The 17,981-nt window shown below is 37.8% G+C and overlaps 1 protein-coding gene across 1 annotated transcript; it reads right to left on the bottom strand.

Moving 5' to 3' along the window:
• Positions 1 to 699: 699 nt before the first annotated feature.
• On the bottom strand, positions 700 to 2,571 carry LOC145103008 (uncharacterized). The gene is made up of 3 exons (XM_079040543.1): positions 1,631 to 2,571; positions 1,286 to 1,471; positions 700 to 1,184 (listed from the first exon to the last, which is right to left on the bottom strand). The coding sequence occupies exons 1-3, from the start codon at positions 2,093 to 2,095 to the stop codon at positions 903 to 905; spliced, it is 933 nt and encodes a 310-aa protein (XP_078896669.1). The 5' UTR covers positions 2,096 to 2,571; the 3' UTR covers positions 700 to 902.
• Positions 2,572 to 17,981: the final 15,410 nt, after the last annotated feature.

The raw sequence follows: 17,981 nt of genomic DNA, 5'->3' as shown, positions 1-17,981 counted from the left end.
TCAACAGAAAACCGTCAGTAAAAACTATTACTAAAAAAGCTATTATTCTGATAGAAGCTTTGTCTTTTAGATTGAAAGTCTCGAGTTCTTATCCAAATGTTGTCGATTTTGTGATATTAACTCCTAACAACTAACTCCGCCGTTTAAATAAAATATACTACATTACTAAAAAAAAATGTCAATAAATGATTCGGTCAGTATTCCATGAGAAACAATAAAACATGACATCCCGTTCGCTCTAAACAATCAAAACTAAAATTCATCAACAATCTGTTGGTAATATTTACCCATGCCTTTTCCGACGGATTATTTTTCCATAATAGGCTTTTCCAACTGAATTCACGGTGCGAATTTCACTCTTTTTTCTAGTAGTGTTAGACCATAGATAGTGACTAGGATGGGTTAAGAAGTGTAGTTGTCGTCCTTTTTTATTATTATATGTAGAGATATTTAAATACGTAAAACAATTAACTGATCTCGTCTTTGTTTACGAATATACTACCTAGTACCTATGCTACTATACAAACGTGAATGTCCTTTTGCTCGAATCAAATAAGTTTAGACTCAGTCTCACTCCAGCATACTTGCCAATAATAAAAGGTTTCCTCCATATGGATCAAACATATTTCTTCTTTTCTAGAGGTAGACATGACTCTTTCAATTAGGACAATTATGAAATAATGAATGATATCTATGATAGATGCACTAAAGACATTTTATTACCACACCAACCAAATTTATACATTTTTCAACATTACTAAATATGGCCAGTCTTGATTCCAGGAATTCAGACACATTTAATGATCCATTTTCAAGGGTAAATTACACATATCCGATCAAAATTCACACCCTTTATACAAATAAATATTGGAAATCAACAAATTTATCCTTGAGAGGATTATTCATCTGAGGATGCAAGAATCCTTTCTGAATCTGATTGGTTTGATTGTATTCGATTTTAAAGTCACATTGCAAGAAATTTGACTCGTATGCTTCGTTGTCACCAATTTACCAACGACTTCACCTTTTGATCGAATCTCAAACTCTAACCTTAATGGTATTTCAAAAACTCCAGCATCAGAAACCTCTAGACTCGAACCTGCACCATACAATGGCACTTTCGTTGCTTCCAAGTTTACAATGGCTGTTCTTCGACTCTTTCTTTGCTGATAATACTTCTTCAACTGAAACCACATGAGCATAACCAAATTAGTATCAGTAACCATGGTTCAGTCTATTCTTAACCATAGTTCAGTATACATGAACAGGTGAAGTTGGTCCCAACCTGACCGGTTACAATCACGACGTCTGAATAGACAAGGTTCACTGCATTAGAGCTAACATGAACGCCAAAGAATGTAGCTGGATTATGAACACCGAGTCGCAATGAACTATTGATGGTCAGCATCTTGGTTATGACCCCAGATGAGTCTGAACCCTGCCCTATATAGAGGCTATTCACAGCCAAACTCTGCAAAAAATACGAATCAAATCGCAACCCAATTCAAGATTCCGAAGGTGTATTAATCTTTATGAGATTATGAGATATGGGTTTGAAAAAGATTCAAACTTTATGCATTTTAACACCATGATCTTGATAGAAATCTAAAGAAAAAGACATTTTACTAACCTTAACAGTGATTTCAGGTTTAAAAGGTCTGGCAGCACCCCATATAATCAAGCATAAAATAGCGAACAAGACGATAAAACACAAGAGAGCTAATAAAGCCTGTAATCTTCTGTTTAACTTCTTTTCATCTTCATATTCATCATACTTCCCTTCCTCTACTATCACATTACACTCCGGCCACCCCTTTTCGTTTCTTTTCCGGTGAACTTTCCTCCCGGAATGTGACCGGAAAATCCCAGAAAACCGACTGGACGATGAGTTCCTGGAGTGACGACCCATAGAAGGGTGTGAAGGGGATTCCATTGGACTCCTGAAATTTGGTGTAGCTTGTAATGATGATGATTTGTCTCCGTCTTGTGAGTCTCTTGAAGGGCTTTGCACGAAGTAAACCGGCCGTTTTGGTGATCTTGAAGGTGATGACGGGGCTAAACTGGTGATATCAGACTCTGATTTTGTGTGGAACATGTTTTTGTTTTCTAAACAGAGGTTCTTGTGGTTTCAAGAAAAATGTTTACAACATAAAGTATAAGCTTTACTCCATGAATTTTGAATCAAATTTGTAGAAAATATGGGCATATATACAAGATTTTGAAAACCCCACAAATTCTATAAAAGTAAAATCGGATATATAATTCTGTATTCTAAAGTGTAGCGTCACCAAGAAAATCAAGAAATTAACAAAACTTCTTTTAATTCGCAAAATTTGCGAAGGAAAAGGAACGATCCTACCAAAAAACACAAAAGAAGCAACCAAAAACAATTTCTGGAATTGATAATCAAACTAAGATTTAAGAACAACACTTCGGTAGGGTTTATATCTTGCAGACAATAAACACTCAGTATGTGCTTTTCTTGTCTGTACTTATCTTCTTTTCCAGAGCTCGGAAATGAACTAGTGGTGTGTTTTGCGGGTGAAAATGGTGAGTGGGGTGGGTTCGTAATATGCATGGGTAGGTGTAGGGTCATACAGTGAGCTGTAAGCAGGGCTTTAAGGATGCGGAACACACAATCACCAAACAAATAATTCCCGAGCCTAAATCCGAGGCTGCTTGCATACCTACAAGGATTCTTGGCCTCACAAAGACAAATATATAGTGTCGGCAGCTAACCATCTCATTGATATTTTGGTAGAAGATAGACCAAATATCATTTTAACCATTAATAATCACTGCGACATCATCTGTTTTCTGTAGATTATACATTTTCTAGAAAAATATATCAATTATTAAATATTTATATAATGTTAAAAAATAGTTTAATATATAAGCTCAAACTAAAAAAAAAAAATTATGTTTACATAAAAAACAAATAGCCCAAAAAATAAGAAAAATAAATCATATCAATTACATTTATTAAATATAACTAATATGATTTATAATTTGTCAAACAAAAACGCTTATATTTTAAGATTTTTTATGTTTAAACCTATAAAGTTATTTTCAAAAAATCCAACACATTTTTTCAAACTTTTTATCTTCTAACATTGATAACCCATCTCCGAAATACCCCACCGACTTAGCAAAAGAGACCCAACTCAACACCATAGCAAAAGAGACTCAACTCAATACCATAACGACACCGGTGTCATTGAGAAACTCCGTGCGGATCAAATTACGTTTCCGGAGATGGTGTTCGGAGTTCCTTCCTCTCTCTTTGAGCACATTAAGTTGTGCAAATCTGCCAAAGAGATATGGGATACTCTTCAAGATTTGTTTGAGGGTTCAGAAAACATGAAAGACAAGTGTCTGACATCTGTTGTGAATGCCTTCGATACATTCACTACAACACTTGGAGAATCAGTTGCCTCGACATCAAACTGGTACATAATAGTGATAAACAACATGATCGCTCATGGTATTGTCCGAACTCCTCTTGAGTATAATTTAAAGTTCATCAACAGTCTCGGAAAAGGATGGGGGAAACGTCAAGTCATGCTTTCAGAGTAATGGATCTCTGAAGAAACTCAAACTTTACCAGTTGTTTGACGATCTGCAAGGTCATGAGTCCAACGTTGCTTAAACTCTAAGAGAACTCTTTGGTGGTCCTCTTGCCCTTGTCAACTCCGTTAATAATTTGATTCCAAACTCTTCTTCTTTAGAACCTTTCCGACCTGTTGTTTCAGAACCATTCTCACATGTTCCATCGGTTCAAACAAATCCATCCCTTGTATTTGATGACAACTTTGACCCTGAAGCTTCAGATGACGAACTTCATTTCCAACAAGAGTTTGCTCAATTTTCTATGAAATACAGGAGACCTTGGAACAATCATAAATCTTATTTGAACATATTCAAAATTCCATTTCAACAATCCTCACTACACTAATCCTCAACCTTATCCCAAACCTACTGAAAATCCTCCATCTTACCGAACCAAACTTCCAAACTCATCTTCGGAATCTCACGAAGTCCTCACTTTGGCTTAACCCAAGATTACGTGTCATAAATGTGGCCTCAGAAATCACTTTGCGAAAGACTGTTTGGTTGAAATTCCTCAAAACCCAAAGGTGAAGGACTCTGCATATTATGCTCGTCGTGCACAAGAGCTAGCAGATAGTGAAAAAGCTTTTGTCACTACAGTTTCTCGGAGTGTGGATGGGTACTAGTGATCAGGTGATGAGGGTGATGGAAACCCTATTTAAAACATGTGTTTTATGGCTAGGCAAAGTGTTGAGTGTGATGAAGGTTATTGGTCGTTTGGATCGGAAATTGATGAGGAAGATGCAGAGCCCAATTACTACTACATGGCAACCAACAACCCATCAGGCAGAAGCACCATCCAATAGGTAAAATATATGATTACTGAAAATGATTTTGATTTATCTTTTTGTGAACCTTATCTAACTTAAATCGAATAAGATATGACAATTATCCTTAAAGCCTATGATTCGGCTATAAATATGAATGAAAAGCTGGACAGTAAATTAACCATACTTAGATTACGTTTTAAAGATTGCAAGCTTAAGATAGAGTCCTTAGAAAGAGAGATTGTAATAGCTAAGGATGAATGTATTATGATGAATGACAAATGTGCAATCTTAGTTAGTGAAAGAAATTTTTTGTTTAATGATAATCTGCGTCTTAATGCTAAGATTGATAGTCTGCACAATTCCATTGATATGATTGAATCAAAAGAAAGGATGACTCATAATTTTCGCCATCCATGGTCCCAAGCACCTGGTCTCAGAATTGGTTTTCGGAAACCTGTGCTAGTCCCTTGAAGGAACTTCAAATTTTGACTTTCATGGGTGAATTTTGAATCAAACTTATTTGGATACTCCTGTCTCTCCATTGTCGCCCCTTAGTGAGCCTACATGAGGATATCAATCCCTAATTCCTGAGTTCAAACAAATAACTGTCACATGTGCTGACTCCATGTAATTTCCTCCCTGATATCCCTATACCATAATCAATCTCAAAATGTTTCACGTGTGTACATCCCAATTTTCAAGGCCAAAATTTCATTTTTAATTAAGTAACTTATAAAATCGTTAATTAAAAACATTGCCGATATCATATCAATCCATAAAAACCATCATAACATGTCTCAAATCATATCATCAAATAGTAATAAAATCAGAGTACAATCCCATGAATCACATAATGCGGAAATCTGGTGTGCGTGTGATGTGTCGCTACCGCGCCGACTCCTTCCCTTTGCTGAAGATGTACCTGAAACAAAACTGAAAACTGTAAGCACGAAGCTTAGTGAGTTCCCCCATCATACCACATACCACATAATAATGCATATTCCTCGGTATCTTTCAACTGGTAGCCGGGAACAACCTCCCCTATGGTATCTTTCAACCGGTAACCGAGAGCTAACCTCTCATTCGGTATCTTTCAACCGGTAACTGGGAGCTAACCCCCCTCGATATCTGTCAACCGGTAACTAAGAGCTAACCTCCCCTTCAGTATCTTTCAACCGGTATGTAACATCCCAAAAATATAGTCCAAAAATTTCATTTTTAAAAACGTTATTATATAACCATCAGTATAATAAAACATCCATAATGGCATGGCATGTCAAAACCAAAGTAGAAATAATCAAAACATGTTATCATAAAGCAATATCAGAGTGTAATCCCAAAGATCTCATGTGCGGAAAACCATAGTGTGATGCGCTGCGATCGAGCCAGCTCCTTTCTCTTGAAAATGAAGTACCTGAAACCAAAACTGAAAACTGTAAGAACGAAGCTTAGTGAGTTCCCCCATCATACCACATACCATACAATCACATATCATATATACTGCTGGGCAATTCTGGGGTGCCCGACCTACCCGGTACGACCATTCTGGGGTGCCGACCTACCCGTGTCAAGCCATTCTGGGGTGCCGACCTACCCGTGTCAAGCCGTTCTGGGGTGCTGACCTACCCTTCGGTCCTAACAACCGAACCTCGGGGACTATTCCACCCCCTACCGCTAATATCACATATATCATAGCATAAACATACTATCAGACATATCTGGGGTGTCTGACCTACCCTTCGCTCCTAACAACTGAACTAGGGGACTATTCCCCTACTACCACTATCACATATAACATATCATGCCAACATTTAAACATATCATAACATACTTTCAGACATATGTGGGGTGTCCGACCTACCCTTCGGTCCTAACAACCGAACTAGGGTATTCCCCTCCTACTACCACTATCACATATAACATATCATGCCGGCATATAAACATATCATAACATACTGTCAGACATATCTGCGGTGTCCGACCTACCCTTCGGTCCTAACTACCGAACTTGGGGACTATTCTCCGCCTACTACCACTATCACATATAACATATCATGCTAGCATATAACCTATCAGGTAGTAGCAAACCTATATGAATATCACAAAGACAATCATCTACATACAACTCCTACTAGTGGGCCGACATTGTGGCTGTAGATCCTTCACTACTGGAAGGTAACTCACCTCACACTGCTGAAGTCCCGCAGACTCAACGCCAACTGCTGGATGACATATTCCGAATCTGTCAACATCAGAATAACACCCAATTAATAATTGGGTCCCAGCACATAATCATAAATACATACTTGGATAATTACTACATTACCCAAGGTTGGTTGTATTCAAGGCCAAGGCCCAATTCATAGGCCCAAAGGTCAAACTAGGAATCATGGCCCAACATATGGCCCAATTTTCCAAATTGGGCCCAAACCTTTACATCGTCTTATCCTAAGGTCCAACCATTAATTCCAGTCCAAACAGTTGACATTTCAATGGTCCAATGTCTCGTAATCATATAGGCCCAAACTATGGCCTATCTATGGCCCAATTTTCCTAATTAGGCCCAACCACTTATATGGGCCTTACCCTAAGCCCATCAACATATACTAGTCCATATGATTATTCTTGGATGGCCCATTAATAATTCAATTTCCAAGGCCCAATGGAAAGGCCCAACTCAAGGCCCAAGTGAAATTAGGGTTTTCACATAAAATGATGATTAGGGTTAAGTTTCCTTCTTAACCCATTAAGTCCCACATGGCCTTAGGTTAATTTGCAATGATTGCCGATTAATATTTTAAGTTCATTAAATAATTCCGATGCAGACCCGATAAGTCCCCAAATTAGGGTTTTATTGCGTTAGGGTTTTCCAAACCAAATACTAGCCCATTTATCAATTTGTTGGGCTTTTAGGTCAATTAGGGCTTTATCCGGCCTATTAAGCCCACTAGAATATCTTTAAGCCCATTAGGGTTTTATTGGGTCCATTAGGGTCTATTAAGCTTCATTGGGCCCATTAGGGCTTACAAGTCCCATTATGGTTTCAAGCACGCCAAACGAATCCATCACAACGAGGCAAAACACACCGCCACCTGGCACGGAGGCCGGTGGCGGCAACCACCATCCTAAGGTGGTGGTTTGAGTTTCTTTTTCATTATTATATTTCCAATTACATTTTACAAGGCTAAATCTCAAGTAAACACACACCCACTCACTAAGATAAACACACGCATGGCGGCACATGGTGGCAGCCACCACCTTATGGTAGTGGTGGTGGCGGTTCTTGGTTTTCCAGCCAACAAACTATTGCATATCATGTCACATTCATCAAAAACACTCCTACACACACCAAAACATACACATAGTGGAGTACCTACGCAAGACTCACACACACATGCACAACCACCTAACGTGGTGGTTGATGGTGGCAGGAGGTGAAAACCGCCGCCTCACAGCGGTGGTAATGCCCTTCTCTTGATTTCCAGACCGAGAGGCATCCACAGAAGAACAAAACACCACGTTACCCACACATACATGCGACATGGAGGCTGGAACGCACGCTACAACCACCCTCGAGGTAGTAGATGTTGACCAGAGCAACAGGCGGCGGTCGTGAGTGCATGGAGCGCCAAGGATCTAAGAAGAATAACCCATCCATGGTGTACGGCGGTCCTTCCTCGGCAGTTCATGGATTCTACAGCCGTGAAGTCGTAGCGGAAGTGCTCGGACTCGTCTGGCAGCGGCGACAGCAGCTTCGCTCGTAAACTCTTCTCAGCCCCGTCGCCGAAACCTTGACTTGTTGAAATCTCTCTCTCGCCGGAAAAAAAACATGGTGGAAATCTGGTGGTGTTTCAATGGGGATTCGGTGGTGCAAGATGGCGATGAGGGAGCTGGACGCAAAGGTCGGGTGGAGGGGGATACAAGGTGTGTTGGCGGCTGACTCAACGCTCTTAGGGTTAGGATTATGTTCAGCTAAATACCCTGATGGGTTTGAGCCATAAGAACTTTCCTATGTGCACATGCAAACCCTAATGCTTGGATCTAGGTTTCTCTAAGTGAACATGCAATGTATCCAAGGCTTTCAATCATAGATCTAGTGTAAACAATTGTTCATAACATATGAAATAAGATCTAGAAGAATACCTTAAGTTGCTTGCTTGAAACTTCTTGTTGTTGTAGCTTAGAGTCACAATTATCACTCCTCTAATGGCTTACAAACACTAACTGGCAAGAGGATGATTTGAGAGAGAGAGAGAGAGAGAGAGGGAGGTGAGAAATCGGCTCTAGGGTTTCTTCTATTGAAGAGTGGCCGATTTCCCTCACCCATGGGGTCTATTTATACTATGAGCTACTAGGGTTACACCCTTAACCCTAATTGAATAACTTAGGCCCTAAGCAATCCAAAGATCCTTCTAGATAAGAGGCTTGGATGATTTTAAGATACCTTATCCCTAAAAATCATCCACCCTAATATACATAAGGATTCATAGCCCAAAACACAACTATCATACATTTGACAGTTTATGCCCCTTTATTCAATTAACCTCTTTAAGTCACCAAATTAATTCTTAATTAATTTATGACTTATATCAATCAAATAATATTATTATTCCTTTAATATATTATTCTTATAATACATTAATAGTAATATCTTTTCTCTCTATATATAAATCACCCTGTCAAGTTGCTATGGTGAAGGCAACCCAAAAGGACCATGCACAATCGGGTCAAGTACTTACCAAATATAGTTACAGCCTTAGACACTAATCCAACTGTCTCCCACTTGGATAAGTCTAGTAACTATAAATGCAAACACAATCCGATTAGCAATCGTAGCTCTCAAAGATGTTGTCAAACTCTGATCTTATCAGTATCCTGTCCTTTAGATAAGGGATCGTACAGTCCTCTGTTTTGATACCGTGCAGACAATCTCATGAAACATTGTCATACTTATTGTCTAATAATTAGTTTCTCGGTCTCAGATTCATTTGACATAGAACTTAATTGAACACATCAACTCAGTCCTGACCGGGCCCGACACATAAGTCAAATCAAATCATCGAGCGGCCCTGATATCGCTTTTACCCACTTAGGATAAAAGTGACTGATAAACTTCGACTTATATGCATTTACTATTCACTAATCAACTATACACAGCAATGTGTTTTATGACATCAGTTTACTGATGCAGTTTCATATTATCAATGCACAACCAATTAGTAAACAGTAAACCATATATCTTGGTTTTAAGACCATATGATATTATCGTCTTGCGATCACTCGCGATAAATTCCATGAAGTGATTCCAGCAAGCGCGGGTTTATTCCAATGCTAAAAACTCTTTCATAAGCACTCATGAATGTTGTAACAAACCTTTGTTATGTCTAATACCTTTTAGACAATCTACACACCAATTCATGAATGTCTTCATTCATACCTACTTCCAACATATGAACGACTGTGGACCGTTTGAATAATTCGATTATTCTTAATTAACTCAATTATTCAGGAAGTCAAAACATGCAAAGTGAAACAATAGTTAAATAATTAGCATAAGACAGAAACTTTAAATAATACTCCTTTATTTAATCATCAAACGTCAATTACATTTATCTATTACATGTTTCCAAACTATCTAATCCAAACTAATATCATCCTCCAGCCCAATGTTCCTAGCGTGCTGCAAGTGCTTAACCCTGCTCAGTCCCTTCATAAGCGGATCTGCTGGGTTATCTTCTGATGATATCCTCTTAACTACGATGTGTCCTTCTTCTACTCGATGTCTAATAAAGTGATACTTTCTGTCGATATGCCGAGATCTACCATGATCCCTCGGTTCCTTGGTCAAGGCAACCGCTCCTTCATTATCATAGAAAATTTCCATAGGCTCCTTTATGGAAGGCACAACTCCAAGGTCACCAATGAAGTTCTTCAACCATATTGCCTCCTTTGACACTTCGTTCGCTGCAATGTACTCTGATTCGCATGTTGAATCAGCTACGGTTTCCTGCTTGGAACTTTTCCAAGTCACTGCTCCTCCATTAAGGGTAAAGACCTAGCCTGAGTGCGAACGGTAGTTGTCTCTTTCGGTTTGGAAACTGGCGTCACTATACTCTCGCACCTTTAAGTTATCACTCCCTCTGAGGACTAAAAACCATTCCTTGGTCCTCCGAAGGTACTTAAGGATATTCTTGACCGCAATCCAATGAGCTCTGCCAGGGTTCCCTTGATATCTACTGACCATGCTCAAAGCAAAGGCCACATCAGGTCGAGTACAAGTCATAGCATACATGATCGAGCCAATTGCGGAAGCATAAGGTACTCGGCTCATCTCAACTATCTCAACTTCGGTACTCGGGCTTTGAGTCTTACTCAATTTGGCATTACTTTGTATCGGTAGTTCTCCCTTCTTCGAGTTTTCCATACTAAAACGTTTTAGTACTTTATCCAAGTAAGTATTCTGACTAAGTCCTATTAGTCTCTTACTTTATTCTCTCACTATCCTGATTCCTAAAATATAGGAAGCCTCTCCGAGATCCTTCATAGCGAAACACTTCCCGATCCAGGACTTAACTTCCTGCAGAGTTGGGATGTCGTTTCCCATGAGTAGTATGTCATCGACATACAAAACGAGAAAGCTAACTATACTCCCACTGGCTTTGACATATACGCATGATTCATCTTCGCTTCGTACAAATCCAAACTCTTTGACTTTCTCATCAAAGCAAAGATTCCATCTGCGAGATGCTTGCTTAAGTCCATAAATGGACTTCTCAAGCTTGCACACTCTATTGGGATGCTTAGCATCGACAAAACCCTCTGGCTGAGCCATGTAAACATCCTCAGCCAACTTCCCATTAAGGAAAGCGGTCTTGACATCCATCTGCCATATCTCATAATCATGAAATGCAACAATGGCTAGCATCACCCTTTTAGACTTTATTTTCGCAACTGGTGAGAAGGTCTCATCATAGTCAACTCTGGGAGTTTGATTAAAGCCCTTCGCAACCAATCGCGCATTATACGTGTGTACATTCCCATCCACGTCGGTCTTCTTCTTGAAGATCCATTTGCACCCAACCGTCTTACGTCCGGGTACATTGTCAACCAAATTCCAAACTTGGTTGTCATACATGGACTGAATCTCACTGTCCATCGCCTCTTTCCATTTTGCAGACTTTGGGCCTGTCATGGCTTCCTTATAGCTATTAGGTTCATCTAGATTTATTAGTGTACCATCACTAATATACGTGTCCCCTTCAGTAGTAATATGAAAACCATAAAACTGGGGTTGAACTCTAACTCTTTCGGAACGTCTAAGAGGTAAGGACTCATCAATTGGTTCAACCAGAGTTTCCTCCTTGGGTTGAGCGCCAGCGATAGAGGTTCCTGATGGGTTTTAGTCATAAGACATCCTATGTGCTCATACAAACCCTAAAGCTCGGATCTAGGTTTCTCTATTGTACATGCTTTGAATCCAAGACTATAAACCCTAATTCTAGCATATGGAAATCAGAATTCACATGTAAATAGGTTTAAGAACATACCTTGATTGTTATATAGCAATAACAATCTAATTCCTCCTTGAATTGACCTTGGAAAGCTGAGAGTCACAAGTGTCACTCCTCTAATGGCTTACAAACACCATAAGCAAGTGGAGAAGGTATAAAGAAAGAGGAGGAAGGTTAGAATTCGTCTCTAAGACTTCTTGGGAAGGGATACACGAATTCATGACCCTAGGGGTGTTTATATAGGTGTAGAGATAGGGTTTCAGTCATTATCCTTATCTAGTTGCTTATCCACCAAGCAACCAATAAGATAATCCTTGAATCCTTATCATACTCGAATTCTAAGGCTCTTTATCCTTAAATTCGTCCAACCTATCAATAAGATAACCCTTACCTTATTTTGTAACTATCACATAATTACAAATCAGCCCCTCTAGTTTAATTAATTACACTTGATCACAAAATTAATTCTTAATTAATTATTGACCAATATTAATTAAACAAATATGATTTCTCCTTTAATATATTATTCTTATAACATATTAATAAATCATAATAACCTCTCTCTCTTTATTTATTTCTCCAATCAAGTTGCTTTGGTGAAGGCAACCCAAAAGGACCATGCACCATCGGGTCAAGTACATACCAAAATAGTTATGGACTTAGACACTAATCCAACAGTCTCCCACTTGGATAAGTCTAATAAGTATTCTGCGTATGACTTCGGATCCCGATCTGCAATCGTAGCTTTCCAAAGCCGCTGTCAACTCTGATCATATCAAATACGCGTGTCCTTAGATAAGGGATCATATATTCCTCCATTCTAGATATCGTATGAGATATGATTTCAAATCATTCTCTTTGTACTATATCTCGATTCCCGATTTATGACGACTGACTAATTGAACAAATCAAATTAGCCCTAGCCTGGCCGAGCATTTACGTTTGTCATCACTAAATCATCGAGGGGCCCAAAGATATCGCTTTTATCCTACTTTGGATAAAAGGAACGGATAAACTTTGATACAATGCTCGCTTGCACTCACTCACCGAATCACACACAACAATATGTTTTATAACACCAAGTTACTGGTGCGTTTACATATTATCAATGTGCAACCGATTCGCAAGATACAACTCACACATCTCGGTTTCAAGAATATAAGATGTTATCGTCTCACCAATCACTCGTGATACAATCCATGGAGTGATCCAAGTGAGCGTGGGTTTAATCCAATGCTCAAATCATATTCATAAGCACTCATGAACATTGCAGCAAACATTTGCTTATGTCTAATACTCTTTTGGACAATCCACACACCAATTCACGACAGTCTTCATTCATATCTACTTCCAACATATGAACGACTGTGGCCCGTTTGAATAATTCGATTATTCTTAATAAACTCAATTATTCTGGAAGTCAAAACATGCAAATGTGAAACACAAGAATAATACTAATCCCATATGGCCTCAACCCTTTGAGCATAAATAAAACACCTTTTATTTATCACCATATTGATTACTCATTATTTGTAGTTTCGGGTAATCAACTTCTTACTTGAATTCCAACACTTGTCCTATGCTCCTAGCATGCACACAATGTCTACCTGTGGTTCTTAATTTGTGAAATAGATCATATTGAACACATTTCCAATCATTCTCATTTCACAACTCCAAATCCGTTTTTCATAAGTCAAAGAATATCAAATTCTTTGTTACTTATAGAATATGCTAGATTCTAACATTGTATGCAACTATCCTTTCGTAATGTCACTGCACTAAAGTCACAAAGACTATTGCCAATGATATTACAAAGTCCTCTATCGGAGATTGTTACAAGACAATTCCTTAGATATGATGTCTCTCACTCAAAGTACATTCCTTCGAACATCCTTCTGCATAAAGGTTTCTAATCCAATCATAGATTTCTCAATATTCAATTTCCAATATGGACACACTTCCATATGTTCCATATGACAACTCATTCTTAATAGAATCTTATCTATTCGTAATGATGTCGATATGGTCCATCCAATATGGAAACATTTCCATATTTTCCAATACTATACTTCCAACTACTCACAAGCGACCAATCCTCGTCGAACTTGGATTGTCCTTTGATAGTTGTTTAATTATTTTAGTCTAAACCGATTCTAGTCCTTCTTCCCTCTAAATGTGCTCGACATTTGGAAAATTTTAGAATGGTCAAACATTAAAGCATTTGCAATCGATCCTATACTCGAAGCGTATGGGACACGACGCATAATGTTTTATTTGCTATGTTCTCAAAATTCGAATAGTGAAGAGGGATGCCGTAATCATAATCGAAATTTTAAGAACACACTTTGTACCTTTGACTAAATTTTATTAACATTTCTCAACCTAAACCTTTAGATTTGAAATGAAGCATAATATTCTCTCCCTTAATTATAGCAAAACAACTCTTCAACTATTGCGACTTTGCAAAGTATGACTCTTGTTTTCTATAATTAATATTGCTAACCTTGCAATACTTTCCTTAATAATCATACAATCATAACATTTATGCTCCCACTATCATGATGATTATTATAAAACATAACACTTATGTTCCTACTAGCTTCGACATGTATTCATAAACATCTTAACTTTCAGAAAACAATACTTATTGAATTTCTTAAGTTCATGTTTTTAATACTTAGTGCTTTGATAATCTTTTATCAAGGTTTCTTGAACTTATACACATTTGCCTTCGATAGTTCATATGTGTGTCTAAACAATTAAGACTAATTGCCAAACCTCACAATTCAAATTATGGAAAGGGATACCGTAACCATAATCGAATTCGAGAATGCAATTTTACAATCACTATCTTCTTAAATCTTTCTTAGTGAAAGCATTTCCTCACAATCATTTTCGTGAAGGAGGGAATCTTATGACACTTAGATTTGAGCGGTGTATGTGTTCCTATCCATGTGAATTTGTCAAAACCAAAGTTTACGACAAATTCAAACTCTTATGGATCGAACTTTCTTAATCTCGATTTCTTGCCTTTATGGTAGCACAGCTGCCCACCATGTCTTCCAAGTAGTTAAGCAGCTCACCCTTTCCTATCAATTTACCTTTCATTGATTAAGGTGCTTTGCCTTTTATGCGTTCAAAATGAGAACTCATAGAACTCACATGCATAATTAACTCGATTGGATTGGCACAGAATCAAAATAATGTCAACATGATAGGTTGTAAACCTTAACTCGTGTGCTAGTGATGATTGATAAGGTTTATTTGATTTGTTCTTGAAACCTTTCAAGACCATTAAGACTCCCACTGACTCCTTGACGTATAAGATTCTCTTGTCAAAACATTTCTTGACAAACAAATATTCAAGAGTTAGTGTAGCTTTTATCAAAACGCTTCATAAATTTGGTCCTAGTTGGTCTTTGTCTTATCCAAGGCATCACAACTTACCATATTTAATGAATGTTGTAACCCTTCTTAATACTTTTTCACTCAATGTCACAATCTTAACTTTAAGACTTGTTTTGGAACAAAGTATGATTGACTTTTTGATTTAACCATTTCTTCAATTCTTGATTCCTCTTCTTAAACATACAATTGTACTTAGAGGATCAATTGAAATATGGTTCTTAATCATTAAGACCTATCATAAAGCATAAAAGGTACTCTCCCTTCTTCTTAGAATGGAGAAACTTTTATCTCTCTGCCTACTGAATTCTTGTTATTCGTTCTACTATTGATTTAAACCTTTTTCAATCAATTCAGAATTACACTTAATCTTATAAGTATAATCATATTTACTAAACCTTTAGTAAATTATGACGAATATCTCGTTACTCTTATGGTGGACTTTGATCAACACACAACTTTGTGTACTCGATCTCCTAGTCCTTCACTTGACACTTTGTCAATGAATTAGTCTAATTTCCAAATACGAAATTTCTCATTCATCGTGCATCCACGTTGCATGATTCCAATTTTCTGTCCAATTGAAACTTGGGCGATGAGAAACTCTCCCTATTTGGTAAATTCTCGACTTTCCATAAATAACATAATAAGAACCAAATCCATTATTGCTAATAATAGAAACATTTTAACATCAATTTTTCATTCACGCCATTGCAAGGATAAATAAATAAAATTTAAAATCAAAATTTATTTTATTGCGGAAAAATTTTGTCCTTACAATGCAACTCGTTGAAAAACTTATGCTAATACATCTTTCTTAGCAATCTAATTCTAACTCTAAGTAGTAGCTCAAGAATCTAATCTTCGAGAAATGCGATCGAAATCCATTCCTTTACGGTTAGATTTTGCTCACTTCTTCCCTTAAGCTCCCTTTCTTTTCTTCGATCCTACAAAACATCAATTGTAATCTTATTACATTATGTATTAAGAATCTAGAATAGAAGCTTAAAAGAGTTAGTAAATGGATTTTACCTATATTAGAGCCATACGTTTCGACTCTCCCATCTCTTAGATCTCTTAGGTAAATGGGGCAGCTTCGTCTCCAATGCCCCTTCTCTTGGCAATAAAAGCAAATCGACTCTTTTGGAACAGGACATGGAACTACTTCAGACATCGCCTTTCTCTTATGATCAAACTTTTCGATCATTAGCATGTCTTTCGTTGCCATTGTCTATATCCATAGAGGTCTCGAAGGCAGATTCACCAATCAACTTTGCTTTTCTATTGCGCCAAATCATTGCAGATTCAGCAGCAACAAGCATATAGGTGAGATCTATAAGGGTCACGTCGTAGTTCATCATATAGTATTCTCTTACGAACTCACTATATGAGTTGGGAAGTGACTGAAGAACCAAATCAACAGCCATTTCCTCACAGACAACGGATCCCAACATTCTTAACTTATCAATGTGTGACTTCATCCCTAGGACGTGTGCACACACGGACTTTCCTTCTTTATGTTTACTTGCCAAAAGGGCTTGAGTGATCTTGAACTTTTCAAGCCTTTGAACTTGTGGGTTAGGGAGAATAATTGGAGGAGGTAGAGGAAGTGAAGCATGATTTCTTGTTCCTCGATCGAATCGTGGAATATCATCTTCATGTGGAATGCTTGTTCCACGGGATTTGAGAAGACCATAGTTGTCGAACTTTGACATCTTCAAAATGGGAGAAAAACGAATTCAAGTTAGTTGATAGATTGAGTCCTTGGTAGATCACCCAAATGAAATTCCAAGGCTAGGACCCAACACAATACGCTACAACCTAGAAAAGGGATGCCGTAATCTAGTTGCAGAATATTTGAAGGTAAGTGAATGACGATTCACTAATTTCCACCATGAAAAAACGAAAAAGAAATTTAAGTTTTAAACCTATGAAAACTCCTAGATCCTTTGAGATTCATTGAACTTTCAATGGCATGTTTAAATCTCGATATGCCCCTCTTGTTTGTGACTGGGATGCCGAGGATCACAAAGCGGGTGTGAATAACCATGCAAACTACATGGTGCCCTCACATGTTACAGTCACCTATTCGATGTGCCGGTAAACCACACACGCTCCACCGAACTATGACAAACATTGAGTCACCCTTTGCTACCTTTGCTTAGACCCATTTAATGTGCCGGTTAACCACACACGCTCCACTAACGTCTTCGCAAGGGCACAAAGTGTAATTTCATGGAATTGCATCAATTCACTTTTGCCTAAGTAACTAAGATTGGGAATTTTATGAAAACATTTAGTTACTTTAGTAATTCATTATACTTATAATGGAAGGTTTCGTCCTATCCTACCCGTTCGGCTAACGACCCTCCACTAGTCAAGAGTGCGGTGGGTAAGAGTGGATACCCATTCAATCGCCATTTTATAGGCAATTTCCTTAAACACCCCTTATAGACCAACTTCGTGAATGAGGCCTACTAACGGTAAGACTGACTTTTAGTTATACATATATAATGTTAGACTTTTAATGTTATATATAGTATAGGGTGTATTTTATAACTTTTAAAATACTATGTGGTTAACTTTAACAATTACACTTTTAATTCTATTAAATGGTTAACCTAAACTTTTATGGATTTATTAAACCTCTTTTAGTTATACTCCTTAATTAATTAATAAAACCATA

Source organism: Lactuca serriola, chromosome 4 (genome assembly GCF_051521515.1).
Source record: "Lactuca serriola cultivar US96UC23 chromosome 4, Lser_US96UC23_V15, whole genome shotgun sequence".
Lineage (NCBI taxonomy): Eukaryota > Viridiplantae > Streptophyta > Magnoliopsida > Asterales > Asteraceae > Lactuca > Lactuca serriola.
This window is presented reverse-complemented; position numbering and strand designations above follow the sequence as displayed.